Raw genomic sequence first — 25,161 nt, 5'->3', positions numbered from 1 at the left:
AAGGAAGGAAAGAAAAGGAATGGTGGTTTAGGTTAACTTTCTATTACAGACAAAAATAAAAACTGATACAAAAGTAATCAATATACTCTACTAGTCCTAAAAGTGCTAAGTGTTGCAGCATCTACACATATCGACCAAAATAAGGCACATACACACACACACACACACACACACACATTGATGAAAAATAAATCAAGAATGGCTTCCAGGAGAATATTTCTGCATATTACACATACGCACACACACACACACACACACACACACAGTCACACGGCTGCTGCAACATTACCAAACTGATGGTCCAGGGCGGTGCTGGAGTCTTAATACTAACCTTCAGTTACTTGGCTTAAACGCTTTGTTTATTGTACATTGCGGTTAATAGATTTTCTCATCCCCGGAGGGAAAAACAAAACACTCTTTGGCTTTAGTCAACGTGTGGAGACGAGGCACTCGGAGAAGTTCCGTTTGGGGAATATAACGGGCACAGTGGTGCTGCCCCGACACCCCGCCTGGCCACAGGACGGTGCAGTGTGGTGCTGCCCTGCGGCAGGGGCAGGGGAGGGGCAGCGCCACTTTGGTAACAATGAAAAAAAGGCACTTTCAGCTCTGTTAAAATTAAGTAGGCTTGCCGGCTCGAGTCACTGGACGGCAGGACAAGGGTGAGAGGCAGCCCGGGGTGGGTGGGTGGGTGGGGGATGGGCAGTGATGGATGGCCAGGGCGGCAACATCCACACTGGGTTACATTCTAATTCTAATCCAATTTGGTATTGAGAATGCCTCTCGATACAACAGCATGATGCCCTTCAGGAGACGTGTGACAACTCTCAGACCCAGTGTTGCTCAACTAAACAATTGAGTGATGCACAAAACATGCCGCCACCACGCCTGCCCTGGCCTGGCCTGGCATGGCATGGTATCAGCAGGCCTGTGCTCTGCTCAGTACTGTGATGTCCAAGGAAACATGAAATGACACGACATGAACCAACTCAATGTTCAACACAACAATTGAGAAAGTGAAAGCAACAGGCAACATGTGCCAAACACTGATATGTAGACCACTGAATAGTTAACTAGTATTAGCAGTGGTGGTAGTGGTAGTAGTGGTGGTGGTAGTAGTAGTAGTAGTAGTAGTAGTAGTAGTAGTAGTAGTAGTAGTAGTAGTAGTAGTAGTACATCGTTCTCTATGGCTGTTCATGACATGAATACCTCAACAGACAGTACAAAGAGTAGTAGCCTAGACACCTAGTAGTAGTAGTAGTAGTGGTAGTAGTATTATATCTCCTGGTGGCTGAGAATGCAATCTGGCTGAAACACGGTGACGAGACACAAAAACACACCAAACTTACTCCTCCCAACCAGTGAGGGACACCAGGACAGCAGTGTGTGTGCTGATGCAGCGGTGAAACGACAGACTGGTGATGCCCTGGTGACTGGGGTGAGGGGAGGAGTGACACAGCAGCTATGAGACGACGGGGAGATGGCATGATGGCAGCACTGGTCACTGCATCACGTCTTGTCAATGGTGTTGAAGAACCACTCGGTGAACTGGTGCAGCTGTTGGGCAGCGGCGCGACTATCCTCCTGCAGCTTGCGGTTCTCACTGCGCAGCTGACTCACCTCGTCCTCTAGCTGCTCAGACCGCTGCTGCTCCTCGGCCAGGCGGCGCTCCAGCTGTGCCACGCGGTCATGCAGGATGGGCGTCTCTGTCCCGCTGGTGCTGCAACACAAATCACGGAGAGAGAGAGAGAGAGTTATATGTCAGTCTATTAAGCCATCTATCTATCTATACAATCCCTTTATCTATCCATCCTCTATGAAACCCTGTACCTATATATAAATACTATCCATCTATCAAATCAATCCTAGGCATCCATCTCTCTCTATCCTCACATTTACTAAGCCATCAATCTATGTCCTCTATCCTGCCTACCACCTCACACACCCCTGAGCAGGCAGACACTCACCTGTGTGTGGGGAGGTGGTGAGGCGGCCACTGTGATGGAGGAGGGGGTGGCGGCCTGGCTGGTGCTGCCCCGACCTCCACATTCTTCTCTATGGCCTGGGTAGCTGTGTTGACAAGGCTCGTCCACTCCTGGTCCACATCTAGCCCTGGTCCACTGCCCCTGTCCCATTCGCTGCCCTCCGAGCTCTTCTTGTCCTCCAGAGTGTCCAGCCGTGGGTGAATCTTGCTGCTGTGTGGAGGAAGGTTTGGGAGGAAGTGTGAGGTAAGAATAGTTTGGCTTGTGTAGATAAAAAAACACTCTGGGAAAAGTTGGATAAGATCACTAAAGTATTACACAACAAAATATAGACAAAATAATTAAAAACAGACTAAAAAACAAGCCTAACATAACTTAAGATCTAGAAATATAAGAGAGCCAATCCTTTACCTATCCTGCGTCATTCCCCTGTGGCTAACGTCCCCTTGGTGTGCTTGCCCTCTCATCCTGTGGTCTGCGTTGGGTCCGGCCTTCTGCTCGCTGGCCGGCGCTGGGCTGGACGTGGAGGAATTGGAGATGACAGTGGCTGGCCGTGCTGTCAAGACCACCACCTCAGCCACCTCGGTCTGCTGGGAGGTCTGTGGCGGCCCTTCAGCTGCACCGTCACGGATGAGGGCCGGGTGAGGCTGCTGTGGGTGTCCTCTGTACCCTATAGATGTGCCCTGAGGTGGAGGAGGCTTGGTGGTGCTCAGTAAATGCATGGAAGGGTTAGTGCGCTCCACACCCATCCCTCCTGAACCTCCTGTCTTGCCGGAGGGTTTGTCAGAGCTCCCACCGCCACGGCTGAGGGCAGGAACGCCTAGACTATATGCCCTGGGCCTCTCCGCACCCTCCCTCGCACCGTCCCCATCCGATATATAGTCTGGGTTGATCAGACGGAACAGTTCCTCTTGTAGATTAGAAGAGGCGCCCAGATTTGCCGAATTCCTTTGGCTGTTCTTGCGTGGAGCAGCTGCCTGTCTCAGCCTGGCCTCTGCTGCCACCGTGCGCGGGGACTGGTTGCGGGAGGAGGCGGAGGACGGGGTGATGCTTCCTCCACGGTGCTGGTGACGGCTGCTGGGTGATCCACTGCCCCCTGAGAGCTCGTCTGTAAGGAAGAGCAGAGTGTTTGGTGAGACAGGAGCACAGACAGTACAATGAGAGAGAGAGAGAGAGAGAGAGAGAGAGAGAGAGAGAGAGAGAGAGAGAGAGAGAGAGAGAGAGAGAGAGAGAGAGAGAGAGAGAGAGAGAGAGAAGGAAGAAAACAACACAAGCACAAGGATAGAGAAGAAAGAAGAAACAGCAAAAAACAGTCAAGACAATAAGGAAGGAGTGGAACGAACACACACACACACACACACACACACACACACAAGGACAGATCTTAGCCCTAACAACAACAACAACAGGAACAAAAACAACAACAACAGCGAGGAAGAAAGGCAATCACTGAGGTACCTTCGCTGCGTGTTGGGTGTAAGCGATCCAGGGGGGCGGCTGGAGGGTCGTCCTGGCCGGGGGGGCGGGGAAGGTGGCCGGGCAGACTGCTGGAGCGCATGTTGCCGTTCAGACGTTCATTGCGCCATGCCAGGTACTCGCTCACCTGTGCCGGGATTGACGACATTGTTTAGGCAAGTTGGAATTTATTTAGTTTGGATTGTAATAAGAGATAAATGTTTAAGATAAGGTAAATAAACAAGATACAATAAAACATACAAATAAGTGAGTAAATGAGAAATGTGATGAAAATAAAGATGAAACAATATGAATAAAGAAACACATAAACAAAAAATAAAGAAATAAATACATTAAGCAAATAAACAAAACAAAAAAATGAAAATAACAAATTAAAGCCAATTAATCAATAACCAATACACGCACGCACGCACACACACACACACACACACCTTGACCACAAAAAAATAACAAATGATCTTTTTAATGACTTTTCAACATTCTAACATTTTTCCTCCACCAGTACCCATTATACACTAAAAATAAATAAATAAAATAAATAAATAAAATAATAATAAATAAATAAAAAACTAATTTGCATCTCCCTCCTCTACCCCCCCACACACCTGGCCCTGGGTGACACCTGGCGGGGGACTTGGCACTGCATGGTCACTGCCACTCCTCACCCGTGCCGCCGCTGCTGCTGCCGCCTCACTCGGTCGCAAGGGAGCGTTATCATAGTCGCTGGCACTTGGTAGTTGCTGGTGGGGTAGAGTGGCAGGGGGGGGGTGTTAGGTAGTGGTGGTGGTGGTGGTGTATTAAAACTAGGTCAGCTGTGTTATCTGTAAGTGATTTCTCTTTCCTCTATGTGTTATCTGAGTATGCTTTCTCTCTCTCTCTCTCTGTGTTATCTGTGTGCTTTCTCTCTTCCTCTCTCTCTTTCTCTAAGTGTTATCTGTGTTTCTCTTCCTTCCTCACCCTGTCTCTGTCTCTGTCTGTCTGTGTGCAGGTTTCTCTGTTTGTCTACCTGTGTGTTTGTCTGGCTTCCTCAGTGCCTTTCAGTGCATTTTTGTCTTTCTCGTGTTTCTTCTTCCTTCTCTCTACAAGCAAAAACAGCCTCAGCTAAAATAAACTTCATTCTGTATCTCTGTCTCTCTCTCATGACCTGTCTCTAACTCTGTCAACTTAACCACACACAAACAACCACTGAACATCACAAACAGACAACACAAGCAAAGAACACCTTTTTTAAATAACACAGAAGAGAGAGAGAGAGAGAGAGAGAGAGAGAGAGAGAGAGAGAGAGAGAGAGAGAGAGAGAGAGAGAGAGAGAGAGAGAGAGAGAGAGAGAGAGAGGGAGATAAATGCAGGTGATAAAGAAAAGTTTGGAAATGTGTCTGTGTGTCATCTGAGCAGTGTTATCAAAAAAGACACCATGATTAGATAAAGAAAGACTTCATAGACTGATTGACTGATTAAATGACTGCCTGATCTCTTCCACAGCCTGGCAAAGAATACATGAATTAGAAAGAATACTGATTAATTCTCTGCCCTCTAAAGACTGAGAACATTGAGCATTGAGATATGAGGAGAGTAAAGAAAGGATGAGTCACTGGTTCTCTCTCTCTCTCTCTCTCTCTCTCTCTCTCTCTCTCTCTCTCTCTCTCTCTCTCTCTCTCAAACTAAATATGAGAGACTTAAAACACTAACACACTCTCTCTCTCTCTCTCTCTCTCTCTCTCCCTTACTAATACAACACAAGAAACATGATAGGAGAGCACTGACCGACTGACTGAATGACTGATTGACTGACTGACTGACTGACTGACTAACTCTTTCTTTTCATGAGGGACTACAAAACACTGCCTCACTACCTCATGCATTCACTACCCAGATGAACAAACTCTCTTACATTTGCCTCACTCATGCCATGCTTCTTTTCACTCACTCACCAGTACACATTGAGTCAGTGATGAGTATTTACTGTTGATTCATGCCATGCTTTAGCCCCTTCAGTACTACGACACATTTTTACCTTGAGTTTTAGGTACGATTAGACCATTTTATTGACATTAGGAAGGGTGTATGGAAGGCAGAAGATTAATGGTCACAGTCTTCACTATTTTAATCTCCATATAAGTTTCTGAAGCTGTATAAAATCACCAAATAGTCACCAGAATGAATATGGAAATGCATCCTGGTACTGAAGGGGTTAATATAGATGAGCAGTATGAGGTGAGTAATTTTAAGTTTTATGAGTAAAGAATGATGAATAATTTTGAGATGTATAACTCATGCCATGCCTTAGTAATGAGTAAAGATGAGTAATGAATGAGGCTCACGTTTTGTATTAATTCATGCTGTTTTGACGTCTGTATGTAGATGAGTAATGATGAATAACTGGTAATAATAGATGAATAACAAAAGGATATCTAAAGCAAATTAAGAGAAAGCAAAGAAAATGAGAGAAACGAAAAGAAAAAGAAAAGCAAAATAAAGAATAACATACAAGAAAAATACAAACAAAACCACCGCGAAAAATACCAAAACAAAACAAAAACAATGAAACAAAACAAAATAAAAACAAGACAAGAAAAAAAAGAAGAAAGGAAGAAAATTAAGCAAACAAAAACCCACAAATTCTAAACACACAAAAAAAAAAAAAAAAACACAAACCACAAAAAAGTATACAAAACACCTCGAAAACAAGCACCACCACCAGCGTCACCACCACCACCACCAATCCTTACTCTTAGCGGCTCATCAGAAACAGCCGCAGCAGTGACAGGGCGTGGATGAGGTGGCGGAACAGCATAGTTATCATTCTCCATTCCCTGTGTGGACTCAGAGACGTGGGGCCATGCCAGGGTGGGGGAGGGTGAGGCGGAGGGGCAGGTTGCATGTGGAGCGGGGGATGTGGATGCATATGTGGTGTAAGTGAATGGGTATGTTGGTGAAGCTGCTGGTGGTGGTTGTGATGGGTACTGGTGTGGATGTGGGTGGTGGTGGTGTGTGGATGGGGAGGAGGTGGAGGAGGTGTGGCCGTGGTAAGTGCGGTAGAATTCGCCACGTCGCTTGGTGCTCTGAGGGTGGAGAGTGAGGTGGAGTGGTGGTGGTGGTGGAGCAAACAAGATAAAAGAACACACAAAAAAAAAAAAATAAATAAATAAATAAATAAATAAATAAATTAATAAATAAATGAGAGAGAGAGAGAGAGAGAGAGAGAGAGAGAGAGAGAGAGAGAGAGAGAGAGAGAGAGAGAGAGAATCTGGGCAGTTAAGTGATGTGAAATAGAAGTGACTGTTTAAAATGAAAGGAAGGAGGAAAGAAAACAAGAGTGGGAGAAGTGATAGAGTTTTCAATGAATGTAAGAAGGATTGGAAGTGAAAGAACAGTAGAGTAATATAAGTGATTAGGTTAAGAGGTAAAAAAAAGGACATTCTTGAGAGTTAATAGGTGATGTGAGTTAATAAATAATGAGGGATCAATACCACTAGTCAAAACAATAACTATAGTCTACACACTCACTATAAGGTTAATAAATCACACCACTCACTAATAAATAAACAAATACAGGTAACTTTTGATTTACACGTATTTAATTTACGAGTTTGTTAATACGCAACCGAAAAAATATTATAATTAATTAGATTTGTGCGATCAGTTTGCTTCTACACGATTTGGACCACATCCCACATCCCCACTGTTATCTTGTGTTTCTTATGAGAATTACAAGTTTGTTTTACACGAATTTTGAAATATGAGATGCCTCTTGGAACGCATCTAACGTGTAAATTGAGAGTTACCTGTAATAATAATAATAATAATAATAATAATAATAATAATAATAATAATAATAATAGTAATAATAATAATAAAAAATAAATGCCAAGATGCTGATGTTTTCTCTCAAGATGCATAATTATTACAAAACAAAAAAAAAAACATAGTTGGAAAAAAATAAGTCAACGTCATTCCTTTAAGTTTGAAAAAAATCATAACTGAGGAAATAATAATAATAATAATAATAATAATAATAATAATAATAATAATAATAATAATAATAATAATAATCTCTACTATACTTATAAAATGCAAAAATATATGCAGTTAATTTGAGCATGCAAGAGAGAGAGAGAGAGAGAGAGAGAGAGAGAGAGAGAGAGAGAGAGAGAGAGAGAGAGAGAGAGAGAGAGAGAGAGAGGAAACTTACCAATATTCACCCTCTCTTTCTTCTCCCCTAACAGACAAAAAGAAAAAGAGACAGACAGACAGACAAATAGAGATAAAGAGATTGATAAACAGAGACAGACAAAGGAAAATGACAGACAAATAGACAGACAGACAGACAGACACATACCTGGGCGGACCGTGCAGGTAGTGGTGGTGGTGGTGAGTCGGTTGGTTCATCCAGCGGTTCGGTCCACTGGTCGCTTGAGTGGCCAGAACTGGTGCTGGAGAGGGTTCCTGTGGCCTCTATGCTGCCGCCACCGCTGCCGCCGCCGCTGCCACCGCCACTGCCACCACGCTCCCCGTCACCCGCTGCCTCGTAATCCCCACTGTTGTTGTTCTGTTGGTGTACATGTGTGTGTGTGTGTGTGTGTTTGTTAGTGGAGGTTATTTGGGGGTTTTCAAGGTTTTGTTAGGTTTCGTGGAGGTTACTGAGGTTTTTAAGGGTGTTTTTCATGGATCTACAAGTTTGACAGGCTGCAGTGTAAGTTATAGTGTTTTTAAGGGTGTTTTCACGATTCTATGGGTTTAGCAAGGTCTAAGACAGGAGTTCTCAACCTTTTTCTCATTAAAACCTCCTGAGTTATGAGACCATCCACCCAATCCCTAAGTAATCAGACATTGAACAGAAAGTTATTTTACTGACTGACACGGACTCAATATGCAATGGTGCTGCAAAGGATATTATTACAGCAACCATCAATGTACCTAGGGAAATCTTGTGAGTCTCTGGAGGTTCATGAATCCCAGGCTGAGAACACCTGCTCTAATGGAAGTTTGCTAGTGTTTTTCAGGGATATTGAAATTTGCAGGGATTTTCAAGGGTGTTTTTGGGGTCTAGTTGAAGCTTGCTGGAGTTTTTAAGGGTTTAACAAGATCTAGTTGAAGTTAGCAGTGGTTTTCAATGGTTTAACAGAATGTATTTGAAGTTTGCAAGATTTCCAAAGGTGTCTTCCTGATTCTAGTGATAGTTTAACAGTAATTTAACAAGATCTAGTCAAAGTTAACTGATTTTCAATGGTTTAACAGAGTGTAAATGAAGTTTGCTAGTTCTGCAAAGATGTTTAATGATTCTAGTAATTATTTAAGACAGTGATAGTTGAACAGGAGGCAGCCATCACCCACCTGCCGGTCTCCAGGGTGGGCGGAGGAGTGATGGGACGGCCGGGAGGATTCAGGGTGGTCGGAGAAGGAACGAGAGGAGCTGCCTGTCCCGTAGCCCGAACTGCTGCTGGAACGTGGAGGCGACAGGCTGCGGTCATACCTGGTGGAGGGCCAGGGGACGCGGCTTGGCTCCCGTGGGTCCTTATGGGGTCCTAGGCTAGTGTGCTAACAAGCTAAGGATACCTGACTCCTACTGCTGTCTTGGTGCTAACTGATTGGTGTCCTAGATTGGTGTGGTGAAAATGACTAAGACTCCTACTACTGTCTTGGTTACCTGGTATTGATTTTAAGTTCTGGGGTAGTGTGCTGGTGATGTGGTGAAGATTACACTCCTACTGCTGTCTTGGTGCTAATGTAATGGTGTCCCAGATAGGTGTTAAGATTAATACGACTCATGTTTGGTGTATTTGGTACCTATTTCAAGTTCTGTAAAGATGTACTGGTGATGTGGTGAATATTAACACTCATACTTCTGTCTTGGTGCTAATGTAATGGTGTTCCTGATAGGTGTTAAGATTAATACGACTCATGTTTGGTGTATTTGGTATCTATTTTAAGGAGTTCTGTGTTGGTGGTGGTGGTGGTGGTGGTGGTGGTGGTGGTGGTGGTGGTGGTGAAGATTAACACTCGTACTTCTGTCTTGGTGCTTATGATGTGCTGTGGTGGTGTGGTGGTGATTAATGACTCCTACTGTTTGGGTATCAGGTATCAATTCTAAGGGGTTGTGTGGTGTGAAGATCATCAACACTCCTACTACTGTCTTTTCTACCTGGTATTCATTTTAAGGGGTCTTGTTGTATGGTGAAAAATTAACACCTAACCTAACCTACTCCTTTCTATTTCATAAGGCATAGAAAACACTGAAACTTGCCTGTCTCCTTAGAACCACAACTAAATGACTCACACTGTCTATCTTTGCATCTCAGGCGTACCCAGAACCCTACCTTACACTACCCAACCCCACTCCACCCTACCCTACCCTCACCTAACCTAACCTCACCTACAATTCAAGGCAGCAGCAGCAGCTTACCTATGAGCCTCCCTGTGGTGTGACTTGCGGTGGTGGTGTGGGTGATGGTGGTGGTGATGATGGTGATGGTGGTGGTGCCTGCGGGAGGAGAGCTGCTCTGGTGTTGTAAGGTTCTCATAGTCCCCTTCACTGCCGCCTAGGAGGAAGCCACAGGTGGGAACGTTGCAGCCTCGCCGGGGCGCCCCGTCGGGGTGGGGCGGCACCACGGTGACGGTGACGGTCATGGAGGTCTTGAGGAGGTCCACCATCTGCTCCTGGGACAGTGTGGCCAGCGTCACCGTGCAGATCTGTGGTGGGGCGTGGTGGTAGTGGGTTAGAGTTCTATGGGTTTAGTTCAGCTTATTGGATGTTACTGGGGTTTTTAAGGTTACTTTTGTGGTGCTATACAAATCTACAGACTTAGGAAGGGTCTAATGGATAAGGTTTTGTGGGTTTTGTGGATGAGTGGATAAGGTAGTCTAATTGGTGAATGAAATGGTGAGTAGATGGATGACTGAGTGTTTGGTTGGGTGAATGACTAGGTGAGTGAATAGCAGGCCATTTGGGTGACTGGCTGGCTGGATGGATGACTGGATATGTGGCTGGCTGGCTGGTTGGCTGATTGAGTGACTAGAATGACTGGAATGGCTGGACAGGTAGTTGGCTGAGTGACTGGATGAGTAACTAGATAAATGTCCACTAGCATCACTCACCATTACCTCTTCAGTACTGGGACTCATTTCTTCCTTGAGTTTGGGTGTGATTAGACAATTTTATTGATATTAGGAAAGGTCTATGGAGGTCAGAAAATCTTTACTATTTCAATCCCCCACATAAGTTTCTGAAGGTGTATAAAATCCGCAAATAGTAAACAGACTGAATATGAAAATGCGTCATAGTACTGAAGGGGTCAAACAGAAACACAAAGAACAGTCACAAAAACACAAGAGAGACATCATTTTGGCAGTCTGGGAGTGAGACGGAGTACCTTATGTCTTATGGGTTAGTAAAAAAGGGACAAGAAATGAAAGGTTATTAGTGCATCTCGTATTGGTTTACCTCCACCAGCCTGGCTCCTTGTCTCAGCCCAGCCTGCGACGCCAAACCATAGGGCTCCACCTCCGTGATGACGCCATCCTGCTGCACATTGAACCCCAGCAGGCCGGCAGGATTACGTCTCAGCACCAGATCCTGCACCACAACACAAGGACTGTATTAAAAATGCTTTACCTTCCCACTACAACAATTTTCCTAAGCCACAGAGACAACTAGCTGGGTTTTCAAGACAGTTTCTCCTCTAAATAAACTAGAAATCTTGCCAATCTATCACCAGAACAATGAAAATACTCTTAGAAACATGAATATCTTCAACTGGAGCCCTTGGAAAGCAGTGATGGGTTCTGAATATGGACCTTACAACTAACTGCCTGCACTACCTACTCTGTTCCTTGCTAGACCATGTTTTTTTTTTACTTATTTTGTTCTTTAGCCAACCCTTTTTCTTTTCTTTTTTCATATTTTTAACTACTCTGTTCAAACACACACACACACACACACACTAATTAAGAACAAACAGAAACGACCTAAAGAAAGAAAAAAAAAAAAAAAAAAAAAAAAAAAAAAACACTAGAATAAATCACACACACACACACACACACACACACACACACACCTGAGTCTCAGCTCCCTGTGTGACAGCTGAGAGTCTGGCTACAATCTCGGCCAGCACCTCCTCCCCTTCAGTCTCAGGGGTCCCAGGGCGCAGGTGGACCAGAAGGCACTCCCCCTGATGGTAGAACACTCGCAGCCTGGGGAGTGAAAGAGAGAGAGTGAGGGAGTAAAATAATGTATCTTTTTGCCTTTTCTTTCTTTCTTTTTAGATAAGGGGTACAAATGATTGGGTGTATCTTGTGTGTTATGGGTTAGTGAGGAAGACATGAGGGAAAAAGTGTTGTTAGCGTATGTAGTGTTCAGTTTATATTGTGTTATGAGAGAAGGGATGTTATTGGTGTATCTAGTAATTGTTTATATATGTATTAGACAGGAGAGAATATTAATAGTGTCTTGTTTATATTTGTGTTAGGAAAGAATGTTATCAATAAATCTAGTTTTGTTTACAGATATTCGTTTAGGTTAGGTTAGATTACATTGTTTGATATTTCTTTTATAGACAAGAAATTCAATACTCAGACAGACAGACAAATAGATAGATAGATAGATAGATAGATAGATAGAGAGACAGACAGACAGACAGACAGACACAGACAGACATACTCACCCCTGCTGCGGCCTGAGGGTCCAGCCAATGACACTCTTGCATGGGGCAGCGAATATGACAGCTGCCGTTGCCTCCTCTACCACCACCAGAGAGTCCGCCGACACACCCAGCACACAGTCCACCTGCCAGGGAAGACAGTCACACCATACACAACCATACAAACTAAACTAATGAGAGAACTATACCAAACTAAATTAATCCCTTCAGTACTAAGACATATTTTCACCTCAAGTTTTAGGAATGATTAGACAATTTTATTTACATCAGGAAGGGTCTATGAAGGTCAGAAGATTACTGGCCAGAGTCTTCACTATTCTAATCCCAATAAATGTTTCTGAAGCTATACAAAATCAGTAAATAGTGAACAGAATATGAAATGCATCCTGGTCCTGAAGAGATTAAATTAGTCCAGGTCATGGGAAGATGGAAATAGAGAAGCAGGCAGGGAGTTCCAGAGTTTTCCCCTACACTGCCTGTTTATTTATTTATTTTTTTCATCCAGGAGGGAAGCCAGCCAAGGGAAGCAAAATAAAATAAATAAATAAAAAATAAATAAAAAGAAAAGGTCCACTTGATTACCAGTTCCCTTCATCGCTTCAGAACCATGACACATCTTCATATTTATTCAAGCTACTATTAGGCAATTTTGTAAAGCTTCAGAATCTCATGTGGGGATTAAAACAGTGAAGATTCTTGATCATTAACCTTCTGACCTCCATAAAACCTTGCTAGTGTAAATAAAATTGTCTAATCATACTCAAAACTCAGGGTAAAAATGTGTCTCAGTATTGAAGGGGTTAAAACAAAGCAAGAAATTAGCCAAAATCAAGGAACGAAAGTCTTACGTTCTGCTGTAGGGCGGCATCATGGACAGTCATTGGCCAAGAGAGAGCACCACGCAGCGAGGAGTCTGGCACATACTTAATGCCTCTCTTGTCCTTTTTGCTGCCTCGAGAGAACCCCATCAGTGCTGCAGGGAAGATAGAAGTAAGGCTGAGTATTTCGGAGGTTCAATACAGTCTGATGGAAGTTTGTTGGGGGTGTTAAGGATGTTTTAAAGGTGTTTCCAGGTCGTTGGTGTTACTAAGAGTGTTTTTAAGGGTGTTTTCAGTGTATAATGGAAGTTTGTTGTGTTTTTTAAAGGTGTAGCAGGATGTTAGGGTTGCCAAGGGTGTTTTCAGGGTTTAGCAGGGTGTGATGGAAGTTTCTTGGGGTTTTTAAGGGTGTTTTCATGGTGTAGCAGGGTGTACTGTAGGTTTGTGGGGGTTTTTAAGAGTGTTTTCAGGGTTCTATTGATTTAAAAGGGTGAAGAGAAAGTTTATTAGGATTTTCAAGGGTTACAAAGGTTCAGTTGAAGTTCTCTCTCTCTCTCTCTCTCTCTCTCTGCCCTGGTAACCCCACAACACTCACAGAATTTAGTGGAGGTGTCCAGCGTGGTGGAGGAGGAGTGGTTCAGTGCCAGGTCCTTCAAGTACTCATGTCGTGTGCGTGTTGCCATCGCTGCGAACTTCTCCGAACGCAAAGCTGCCATCTCCCATTAATGGCTGAAGAAGGGAAAGACAGCCATTAGGTGTGGTATACATATACATTAAAGTGAGCGTGTGAAAGGGAGGGCACTACTACTACTACTACTACTTACAATCTCCCTTACTCAACACACTACTACTACTACTACTAAACTAAAAAAAAAAGCAGAAAATAGAGAAGAACAAGAAAACCACAAAAACCAAAGTGGACTGAAGAAAATAAATAAGAAGGAAAAAGGAAAAAGAAGAGGAAGAGAAACATCCTTACTCAACACACCAAGACACACATTACTTCCCTACCTCACCCACTCACTGCCTCTTTTACTCTCACTTTCTCCCACTCACTCCCTTACTCTCTATCTCTTCCTTACTGCAACACACACACACACACACACACACATGAAGGGTTACAATAGATACAAACAGCCATACATTCTCACCTTTAGCCAGGAGGAAGTCAGTGAAGCCTTTGGATTTGGGAAAGGTGGCTCCTTCAGGCATCATGGGGCCAAACAGAGGCACGTCCTTGAATCTGCTCACCACAACTCTGCAGGGGAAGATGTTGCCTCAGAAAAGGGAATTGGGACACCCTTAATGGTTAGGTTAAGTTTGGGTCAAGTTAGGTCAGGTCACACTAACCAAACACACAGATAAGCAGATGGATAGACAAATAGATACTTAGGTAGAAGCTTTACTATCCCACCAAACACGCAAACACATGCACACACACACACACACAGAGAAATAGATAGAACACAGATACAAGCTTTATCACACACACACAAATAAACTAACACACAGAAAGGTAAACAGATAAACACAAGCTTTTACTACTTCACTAAACACACGCACAAACAAATATAGACACACACACACACATAGATAAACAGATAAATGCAAACTACTGCTATCACATCAAACACACACACACACACACACACACACAGAAACAAAGATAAACAAATAAATACAAGCTTTTACCATCCCAACAAACACAAAGAACCAGCCTCACCTGTACTGTGTGTTCTCGGTGCACGGGTTGATGGCCTGCACCACAATGAACACATGCTGGAAGTGGCTGCGAATGTGGCGAGGACTGAAGGGAGGCGCACCAGGCTCCTGAAACACGATGGTGACTATGTCGTTCCCTATGTGTCGCTTGCGGAGGAGTTGCTTGCGGTTGTTTGGGGTGAACGGAAGAAGGGTGGACACGTGGAACATCACCTCCACGTCACGGTACTGATTGTAGACGCTGTACAGCCCCGTGGAGTCAGCTGTGGAGGTGGTGGTGGTGGTGGTTAGTTTGTGTGTGTGTATTTGTGTTGTGTATTTCTATTGCTGCTATTTTTTTTTTTGATTTTCTTTTACTTCTACTGCTATTACTGTTTTTTTCTTTATCTCATGTTACTACTATTACTGCTACTACTTCTACTATTTTACTGCTTTCATTTACCACATATACTACTACTACTACTACTACTACTCAATCTCCCTTGCTCAACACACCAAGACACACACTACTTCCCTACCTCACTCACTCACTGCCTCTTACTCTCCCTCACTCTTTACTCTCTATCTCTTCCTTACCGCAACACACACACACACACACACACACACACACTCCCTGGCTACCTCACTCACTCACTGTCTCTTACTCTCTATCTCTCTTACCCTAACACTAACTCTCCTTCACTCTCTTACCATCTTTCTATCTGTCCCTTCTACTGTCTATCTCTCCCTTACCCAACTGAGAACTATCCCTCTCTTCTTCCTTCCTCCTCTCCTTCCAATTCCCACTTACTTTTCTTATCCAGGCCACCTCGGTACTTGTCAAAATCCTTCAGTCTGACTCTCTGTCCCAGCATTTCCAGGAACTCAGAGAAGGCCGGCCCAGCGCTCTCATTGTTGTACATCTCCTCCTCTGTGGTCTGTCCCGCCTTGCAGTACAACACACCCACCTGCAGAATATAGGGTTGTTTGAGGGGTTAGCTGGGTTTAGTTGGGTTTGAGTTATGTTGGTTTAGGTAAGGTAAGACAAGGTTAGGTTAGGTTAGGTTAGGTTAGGTTAGGTTGGATTGGGTTGGGTTGGGTTAGGCTAGGTTAAGGTTAGGTAAGGAGAGGCTAAAATAAATGGGTTATCTTAGGGGATATTGTTACATTTGGTTAGGTTTATGTTCATTTTATGCTAGAATAGGTTAGCTTACAAGGTTGTTTTTAAAGCTTAGTTTCAGTTTGATTAGGTTTGGTTAGCTTACGTTTTTGTTTCTGTTAGTTTGAACTGCTAGTTTTGGTTAGATTAAGTCAAGTTAGGTTAGAATAAAAAGGTCTGTTTGAGAATTACTGGTAGGTTTGGTTAGATTAAGTGTATGTTAGTTTAAGTTATGTTAGTTTAGGTTACATTAGCTTCAGTCACGTTAAAATACTTTATTGACAAAAGAACACACACACACACACACACACACACACACACACACACACACACCTTGAACTTGTTATGTATGCCCAGGTCATCAAGCCTTGCCAGGGCCTCCTCCGTGTGGGATCCTGACTGGCCGAGACGCAGACAGCCAAGGGAGAGCTGTGGGCACACATACTCCAGGGCCTCCCGCACTCCTGGACTGCGCCCCTTCTCTCCCGATGGCCGGCCAAGACTTTCCTCCAGCACTGTGCCTTGACAACTGAACAACTGTGGAGAGAGAGAGTGGTTAGGTTAGGTTAGGTTACGTTAGGTTAGGCTAGGCTAAATCAGGTTAGGTAAGGCTTTCTCTTATAACAAATTTAGCCTCAATAATAAGGTTAGGTTAGGCTCTTTATCCTCCTCTACCAAACATACATAACAATAACAGCTGCATCAGGTTAGGTTAGCTTTGCACTCTTCCATAGCAAAAGTAAGATAAAAAGCAAAATAAGAATAAATAAAAAACTAAATAAAAAAAATCACTGGACCAAGATAAGGGTATGTTGAGGCAGCATCTCACCTCAGCACTGCGGACAATGAGGCGGTGCTGGTAGGTGGGCAGGCTGTGGGTGGAGTCCATGCCCTCGTCCACCTTCTCCCGCCGGATGCTGATGGCCACCGGTCCCAGCGAGTCATCCACGCCAAACCAATTCTGGTGCTCTGTGTGGCAAAGGAGAACGGAGAGTTGTGTGGGAAGGTTTTCTAATGATTGTTTCACAGTTCAATAAAAGTAAATAAGAAATATAAAACTTATTTCACAAGTTCAAAAGACATCGATATTATATAAAAACATTACCATCAACATTATTGCTCCTACTTTCTGTGCATATTTTCTCAGAACATGACAACTTTCCTTTGGCTGCACTGTTGCACAGCAGCACTCACCATGGCCACAGAAGTAGTTCCTGTAGTATGCTGAGCCCTGGTCCACGGCCTCCACAGTGAGGGGAGTCCTGACGTAGGGACACAGGGTCATCTGCCAGTGGGACAGTCCAATGGGCGGCTCCAGCAGTCCCAGTGTGGAGGCTGCCACGGGCCGGTGCAGGTTGGTGGCCGCCATGGGGCTGCTGCCACCACTGCCGCTGCCCCAGTCCCTGCTGAGGCTCACCACGCGCTCCCCCTCGCCACCCAGCTCGTTGCGGAAGAAGGGGCAGCTGAGGAGACAGGACAAGGTCAGGCAGGGTCAGGGAGAGTCAGGAAGCTCTCAAGAAGTGAGAGGAGTGAGTGAGGGAGAGTAGAAAGTGAGAGACACACACCTGTTGATGAGGGTGTTGCTGCGGCCGTCACCCGGGTCCAGCTCCTCCGGGCCGAGGTCCTCAGTGCTGTCGTGGTGCGGTGTGGCAGCCATGGCAGCAGCCGAGGCGCCGGTGGTGGTGTTGACACGCTCTGCCAGCAGCTGGCGGGTCTGGCTGGCGCTGAACTGGCTGGCCAGTGACCGGCAGTCGTAGTGGGCGAAGGCCGACCGCCGGGCTGGAACAGCAGCTGGCACATCCTCACCCCGGCTGTCTGAATCCCCATTGGCCTCGGCGGGCCGCTGGGTGCGTCCTGCCCCGCCCCCACTGGAGTCTGAGGCGTTGTCAACCTTGGGAGCCTCAGCACCCCGGCTGGACCGCAGCTTCCTGAAGATGGACGACTTGTCCCGGTCCCACAGCCGCTGGAACTTAGACCGCGCCTTGGGGGACGTGGCCTCCGCCTCCACCGGCCCCACCACCCCCGCCACCTCGCCCTGGCCAGCCCGCAGTGCCTGGCTGGGCGGCTGCAGGTCACGCAGGATGGAGTAGAGTGCCTCGGGCGGTGCGGCAGCCACATTGATGGAGCCGTGGGAGCCATACTCCCGCCGCAGCGGTGAGGGCGGCGGCGGCTCCTCACCCTCATGGTCCAGGTCCAGGGAGGAGTTGCTGCGGTACAAGCCACCCCCCACCGGTCCCCTCAGGTACACAAAGCCACCGCCCACCTCCTGGCCAGGCCGGGAGCCTGGGCCGCCCCTCCCCAGGGGCTGCAGGCTGGCCGGGCCAGACCGCAACCGCTCATTGTAAGACGCCCGCAGATCTGCCGAGCCAAACCTGTGGCCACCGCCACCACCCCGCGACCTGTCACTGATGCTCAGCGCTCGCACGCGCTCACTCACATACCCCAGCGAGCCCTGCTCCACCCCGTCCCCTCCTGCCCACCCCTCCCCACCCTTGCGCCGCCCACCACCAGCCTTGTGACTGCTGCTGCTGCCACTGCTGCTGCTGCTGCTGTTAGTGTTGGTGTTGGAGGTGTTATTGTTGTTACTGTTGCTGCTTTTGTTACTGTTATTATTATTGTTGTTGTTATTGTTGGTACTGCTGTTGTTGTTATTGTTGGCAGTGGCATCGTCCAGGCCGTTCGCCTCCACATTGTTGTTGTTATTGAGAACATTAGTTGAGTGGGCCGGGGCCGTCCCCAGCAGCGGGCCACAGTCCAGGGAGCTCACTGGCCCTCCCAGCCCGGCCGGGGCACGGCCCGCAGTGCCCCGGCCCAGCACGGCCGCCGGGCCAACGTTCATCACTTCGGCCTTCCTCATTGCCGGCCGGGGGCGGCCAGCGTGGCGGCCATGCACCGTGGTCTCTGTCACACTGGTGGCAGCGGCCGTCGGCGGTGTCTGGCATGTGTCTCCCGCCGCTGGCCGCACGCGCACTCACTCACTCACTCACTCACTCACACCCGCTGGCCAGCACATTCCTTGGCCGTGTGGCCACTGTTCATCTCGTCACACAGCCACACACAGCTCGCCTGTTGCTCCAGTCCCAGTGGCCAGGGTAGGCCAGACTCCACCAGCCCCGACTCAGGCTACCCTCAGCACAGGTGGGCTGGGTGTGGGCTAGGCCGGCTGCTGCAGGCTGTGTGGGGACGCCAAGACCTGCACGCTGCTGTGTCAAGCTGCCACCGCCGCCGCCAGGCCACTCCTCCATCACCTGCACACACACACCAACAAACACAACATTAATACACCATAACACACCATCACAACACTATAACATGCTCCTGTTACCACCACCAATACCACCACCACTAGAAACACACTCTTACAAGAACCAGAACCACTTATCACCAAAAACATCACTAACAATAAATAACAACAGAATGCACACACATACATATACACACACACACACACACACACACACACACACACACACACACACGAGATGCACACACCTTATTACCACCTCCACCACCACCATCACCACCACCCACTGCTAGGGATTCTTAATTGGATGAGGAAGCCACTCTGTACACCATCAACATGACATCACTGCTACTGAGTTCCCCACACTGGGTAACTCAAGAATGACAGACAGAGAGAGAGAGAGAGAGAGGGAGAGAGGGAGAGAGAGAGAGAGAGAGAGAGAGAGAGAGAGAGAGAGAGAGAGAGAGAGAGAGAGAGAGAGAATAATGTGTTACTTCTGAGCGATTGGATATATTTTAACACTTTTCCTGCTCCACACTTACCCACACCTCCTCGACTAATATCAATGGGAATGTTGTGTCATGTTTGAGTGTGTTATGATGTGTTTCCTGCCCTTCCCTGCACAGACAAGAGTCAAGGGAGGGAGTTATGCTGTGTTTGCCATGTATGTTGAGTATGGTGTGCTGTGTTGCTCGTCCTTGCTGTGATGGCTTGGGTAGTGAGTGATATGTCTCTCCCTCTCTCTCTCAGCAATAAGTTTTAGTATATCTCATAATGTTGATTGAGTGAAGCCGCCTTTGTCTTGTCATGAGCTTAGTTTAAGACGGATGTATCTGATATCATCCGATTAAACACACACACACACACACACACACATTGTTATCTTATTAGTGTATTGACATGAGTATAAATGTAATGTCAGCAAGATACGCAATACAAAATGGATAACAACAAAATATTCAATACAATATACACACTGCTATACAGTTCAGTAAATGTGGAAGTTAGTTAGCAGTTAGTGACTGGTATTTGTAGTCTAGTAGTATAGATATTCAATGCAGAATTTTCAGGACAAGTTAGAACATCAAATAAAACTCTACAATGGTCCACAAAAATAAGATAAAACATAAACTTACTAAAACAAACACTTACACACACACACACTATCAGATGCCTCTCACCAAGCCAGATATAGCTAATCAACAAGTCTTGCCTCTTTATCTGCCTCTTATCAAACTTCCGTCACCTGAACCAAACACTCACACACAGACACATACACATATACAAATATCTAATAGTACTGATAAACTTAAGACTTTTATAATATTATCATTATTATCATATTATCATTATTATCTACTTCTTCCTCTTCTAAATATCATCATTCTTCTTCTTCTTCTTTCCCTTCTTTATCACACCCCACAAGTTAAGCTAAATACTGTCTGCTGGTGTTATATGGTATCTTCAAAATTCTTCTCCATAACCACATTTGAGCTGCTTCCAACTTTTCTTACATCTTCCTGTTCACTGTCCATGACTCAGCGCTTCCCAACCTTTTCCGTCCACAGCACCCCCTGTTCTCATGTCTAAGCAGTTCAGCACCCCCTAACTAATATCTTGTTAGTAGAAGGATAAAAGAAAGTGAAGTGTGTGCATTAGTTCCCAGCACCCCTTATAATTGATTTTAGGATCCCCAGGGGGTGCCGCAGGTTGGGAAATGCTGATCCATGTCTCATCCATGCAACAAAACCATACAAATGCTTATTTTGAAGCCAAACTGTCTTTAAAATGCCCCTTAAAACATGCCAAACTGTCTTAAAATGCCCCTTAAAACATGCCAAACTATCTTAAAATGCCCCTTAAAACATGCCAAACTGTCTTAAAATGCCCCTTAAAACATGCCAAAGATACCATGGACAGCATGAAGAACTAATATGGATAAACAGAGGCAGATGGCAGCAGAGAGGGAAATGATGACAACAATGAGACAAATGAGACTTCTTGGGCATGTGATGAGGAGGAATGAGAAGGTTGTGGTGCTGCCTAGAATGGTAGATAGAAGAGCAAGAGGAAGACAGAGAAAGACTTATGGATGGTGTGGTGAGCGACAATAATCAGACAAATAAGTCTTCTTGGGCATGTGATGAGGAGGAATGAGAAGGTTGTGGTGCTGCCTAGAATGGTGGAGAAGAGCAAGAGGAAGGCAGAGAGGAAGATTTATGGATGGTGTGGTGAGTGACAGGCAGAGATCTTTGACCTGTAGAGCTGTTGTAGTCAGTAAGAGATAGAGACAGGTGGCACTCCATGGCTGCCCAAGTCTAGGTGGACGTGGCAAGCTGGTAATGGTATTAAAATGAAGTAAAAAAAACTGAAGTAATGGTCTATATTAAAAGTTACACAAAAACTATGAAGAAACTGAGATGTGGTAAGTTGGGCTGGTTACTACTACTACTACTACTACTACTACTACTAATTATTCTACTACTACTTCTACTACTACCACTACTATAACTAAGGTAACTAAAAAAGCAAACAAATAAATAAAAAGGAAAGCTGATATGCCCTGTAAGTGACATTTGAGAGGACCAGGCTTGTGTGTGTGTGTGTGTGTGTGTGTGTGTGTGTGTGTGTGTGTGTGTGTGTGTGTGTGTGTGTGTGTGTGTGTGTGTGTGTGTGTGTGTGTTATCTCTGCTTCAAAGGCCACATGAGTGATTAACCAGGACCTCATAGTTGTTCTCTTTTTTCAACCACAATAAAGGATCCTTGTTAAAGTATCACAAACTATCACTGGAATCATAAAACTACCCTTGAAAAAATGTCATTATTTCTGCTAATAAAGGTGAACAATTAACCCCTTCACTGCAATAAACAATTCACAACTCTACTAATGACTGCATGACATTTTTACAAGCATATTAAAGAAAGAAGTTGTTAAAAAGAATAGACTGAGCAATTTCTAGCCAACATGAAATTTGGATAAGACTGTAAAATGCTTCTAGAGATAACACACATTGTTTCTAGTGATTTGAATAGTTGCAAGTTGTAGGGAAAAGGTTAATAGTTAGATAAAAGATTGTTATTATGTCAGTCAGTAAAGTAAAATCATTCAATAGAGTTGGTTTAAAGACTTCATCAGTATATCAGACAGTGAAGGAGAACTGTTAACAAAAGATACTTAAAAGATTCCGTTGGTATGTCGGCTGATAAAGAACTGTTAAGAAAAGTTAGTTAAAAGCTTTCATTATTGTCAACCAATGAAAAAACCTTTAAAAAGTTAGTATCAAGACTTTTTTCTTTGTATGTTGGCCAATAACTGAGGCATGTTTTCAATACAAGTAGCAAAAAATCATTGAATAAAGACTTGATTACTATTACAAAAGTTAGTTATGAAGATTTTGGGCAAAAGATACGGTATGTATGAAAGCTATAAGTAGGAAAAATAGATAAATAGGTAAGTAATAATGAGATTAGCTAGGTACTATTAATAAGTTAGGCGTGAAGAATATAGAAGGTAAGAAAAAGAGATAAATAAATAATAATAAAAAGTAAGTTAAAATGATTTCCACCAAAAAAAGGAGACGTGTTAAGAATATAAATGGCTAAAATCAAATAAATAAAGGTCAATTTCTATAAAAAATTAGTTAAAAAGATTTCCACAAAAGTATTCTCATTTCCTAAATTAATACAAACATACTAACAACAATTCTGAATTAAATATTGAATTGAATTTTAAATAGAAACTGATGCTAATTTTTCACGTCCCTTTATTGTCAGGCATCCTAACAAAACCTTTTAACAAACTCCTATACAATTCTCCTTTTCTTAACTAACACACCGACAGAACCATTTTGAACTTAACCTTTATAGAGAAACTAAACCTAATTTTCACCATATGCTCTCAGCACAACCACTTCCGACACAGTGAGATATGAATGAGCAAAGAATGTTTGGAGAGACGAGACTGACGACAGGATGGGCATTTCCTGCAATATCCTGCCGCCTTATCCTCCTCAGTGAAATGTCAGTGGTGGGAACAGTTATCAAGGCTGAGGGTGATAATGATGGACTGTTTGGGTGCTTTGGTTGTTTTGTGAAGAATAATGGGAAGGAATAACTGTAATGGTCGTGAATAACTCCAATGCCTTATTTTTTTACTATTATCTTCCAGACCTTCACAAAACCCACTGTATACATTTGATACAAAAATACAGTGATGAAAAAATGCAACAGGTGTATTTTGAATGATTTTGTTCATATATTTGCCATGTTTTAGGTGATTCTCATAATTTACACCTGTTAAGATACTCCTTTTCGCCTCATCCCTCCCAAAACCCCGCATTCCCAAAGGTCTCACTTGCTGGAGGTAAATACAAAAGCCTGACTCGGAAGAAATCCTGAGGCACCTGTAGCAGTAATAGATTTGGTGACATTTTTTCTGCCACTTTATTGTACCCTGTGTATACAATGGGTTTTCTGAAGGTTTGGATGGTAACAGTGGAAGAATAAAGCGTATTGAACCATTATCCAAACTTGTAACCTTTCTGACTCATACACACAGGCTTCTAACAGCTACTCAACCTTGGTAACTAACACACTCACTCTTCCAACTACCAAAAAAAACTTCCTAACCAAGAAATCGCCTTAAAACACACAAAACACAACAAGTTACAGTCTCATGGCATCAGGCAGGAAGTCAAACAAAACACACTTGGAAATCAAAACAACGCAGAACACTTAGAAATCTATTAATTAAGATGAACTTGGCGCAACTCAGACACGCCCTTTAAATCCAACACAACACTCAGCAGTTACGTATCATACCCCAAATTAATCCCTCAGGTCCTTCTCCACCCCCTGACAGACTCACGCCCCCCTGGATACCCCTGAGGCATCCCTGTGAGTCCCATACAAAGACTGACTCCTGACTCACCAAACGACCCACGAGGAACGCCCGCCTGTGTCACTCCTTCACGCCTTCATATCACTCATTTCCCGGCACTCCCAGGCACTTTTGGCACTACACGAGTTAGTACTAAGGTCCGAATGGCACTTGTGGCACTGCAGGGTCACGGTGGAGGGTCAGAGTAAGGCGTAAGGGCGTGAAATGTAAGGCCAACTCAGTGACCCAAACGATGAATGAGAGGGCCTTGTGTACTGCGGTGTCGGGAGAGGCAGATGCCACTAGCCGTCTTAATTATCGTTTTCTACCACTTTTTCTTCCTTTATTCTCCATTTTAAGGAGTTCTAAGGAAAGAGGAATTTATTAGTGAATTTTAGGGTGAGGTTTCAGGGTGTGTTTCAGTGGTATAGTGGAGAATTAAGCGGTTTTATACGTGTCATTTTTTGTGTTTCTCCCTCGCCAGCAACTGAGGCATGGAAGAGAGAGAGGGAGAGGGAGGGGGACGTGTAAACTTTTTAATTCCTTATTTTATCTTTTATAAAGTACCTTGTGAATTTACTTACTTATTTCATCTGGGAGAGAACTAGCATGGGAGCTTAGTGAGAGGGCCGTGACGGGAAAATGGAGGGTGTGAGAGGGGAGAGAAGAGGAATTCTCCCCCAACAGGAAGAGGAGAGGAGGGGTGGGAGGGAGACACGGAGATGGAGGAGGAGGCGAGGCTGGGGTAAAATCATACTTTATTTATCCAATTATTCCTACTTTCCACTTAATCCAGTACCATTCTTCCAACGGCAACACAACACCGAGACATTATCCAAACAAATGGCATGAATGAAGACGAACATGGCGCATCGAATGAGGAGAAATAAAGAAAAATGTTAAGAAAGAGATGTGCAGTTGGTAACCGTTTGGGAGTGAGAGGAGGAGGAGTGAGAGGGAGTGAGAGGGGAGAGCGGGAGGGGCAGGAAGGAGTGGGGGAGAGGGGGTATACACTCCCTCACTGCCATTTCTCACTACAGGTCTCAGTTTCCTCCACGGTAGACAAAGAGATGCTGTAGGAGGAAGAGGAGAGATAGAGAGACGCTGTAATAGAGAAGGAGGAGGAGGAGGAGAGGAGAGAGGAAAAAAGGACGTGGTTTTAATCATCATTGTCTCTTATTTATTGCCTTCAGCGAGTGACTGACTGACTACTACAGGCCTCCTCCTCCTCTTCTTCCTCCTATACCC

The 25,161-nt window shown here is 44.7% G+C and overlaps 1 protein-coding gene across 1 annotated transcript; it reads right to left on the bottom strand.

Moving 5' to 3' along the window:
* Nucleotides 1-23: 23 nt before the first annotated feature.
* On the bottom strand, nt 24-24,221 carry LOC123499198 (signal-induced proliferation-associated 1-like protein 2). Its single transcript, XM_045246932.1, has 22 exons — nt 23,965-24,221; nt 17,356-19,038; nt 16,985-17,253; nt 16,620-16,759; nt 16,124-16,327; nt 15,443-15,599; nt 14,654-14,915; nt 14,073-14,188; nt 13,526-13,651; nt 12,961-13,085; nt 12,116-12,237; nt 11,510-11,645; nt 10,897-11,028; nt 9,859-10,145; nt 8,790-8,928; nt 7,795-8,004; nt 6,185-6,517; nt 4,061-4,195; nt 3,438-3,582; nt 2,391-3,087; nt 1,965-2,192; nt 24-1,717 (listed from the first exon to the last, which is right to left on the bottom strand). The coding sequence occupies exons 2-22, from the start codon at nt 18,645-18,647 to the stop codon at nt 1,507-1,509; spliced, it is 5,466 nt and encodes a 1,821-aa protein (XP_045102867.1). The 5' UTR covers nt 18,648-19,038; nt 23,965-24,221; the 3' UTR covers nt 24-1,506.
* Nucleotides 24,222-25,161: the final 940 nt, after the last annotated feature.

The sequence above is a fragment of the Portunus trituberculatus genome, chromosome 8 (genome assembly GCF_017591435.1).
Source record: "Portunus trituberculatus isolate SZX2019 chromosome 8, ASM1759143v1, whole genome shotgun sequence".
NCBI classification, from domain to species: domain Eukaryota; kingdom Metazoa; phylum Arthropoda; class Malacostraca; order Decapoda; family Portunidae; genus Portunus; species Portunus trituberculatus.
The sequence above is the reverse complement of the archived record's forward strand: the minus strand, read 5'-3'. Positions and strand labels throughout refer to the sequence as shown.

Bases quoted from the DNA above. Each gene is read 5' to 3' on its own strand.
- LOC123499198 (XM_045246932.1), bottom strand. From the start codon at position 18,647: ATGAGGAAGGCCGAAGTGATGAACGTTGGCCCGGCGGCCGTGCTGGGC. The intron at 3,583-4,060 runs GTGTGTGGGGGG...ATCCCGGCACAG, and splicing joins CAGGTGTCACCCAGGGCCAG to GTGAGCGAGTACCTGGCATG. The intron at 1,718-1,964 runs GTGAGTGTCTGC...TTTGTGTTGCAG, and splicing joins CACCACCTCCCCACACACAG to CACCAGCGGGACAGAGACGC.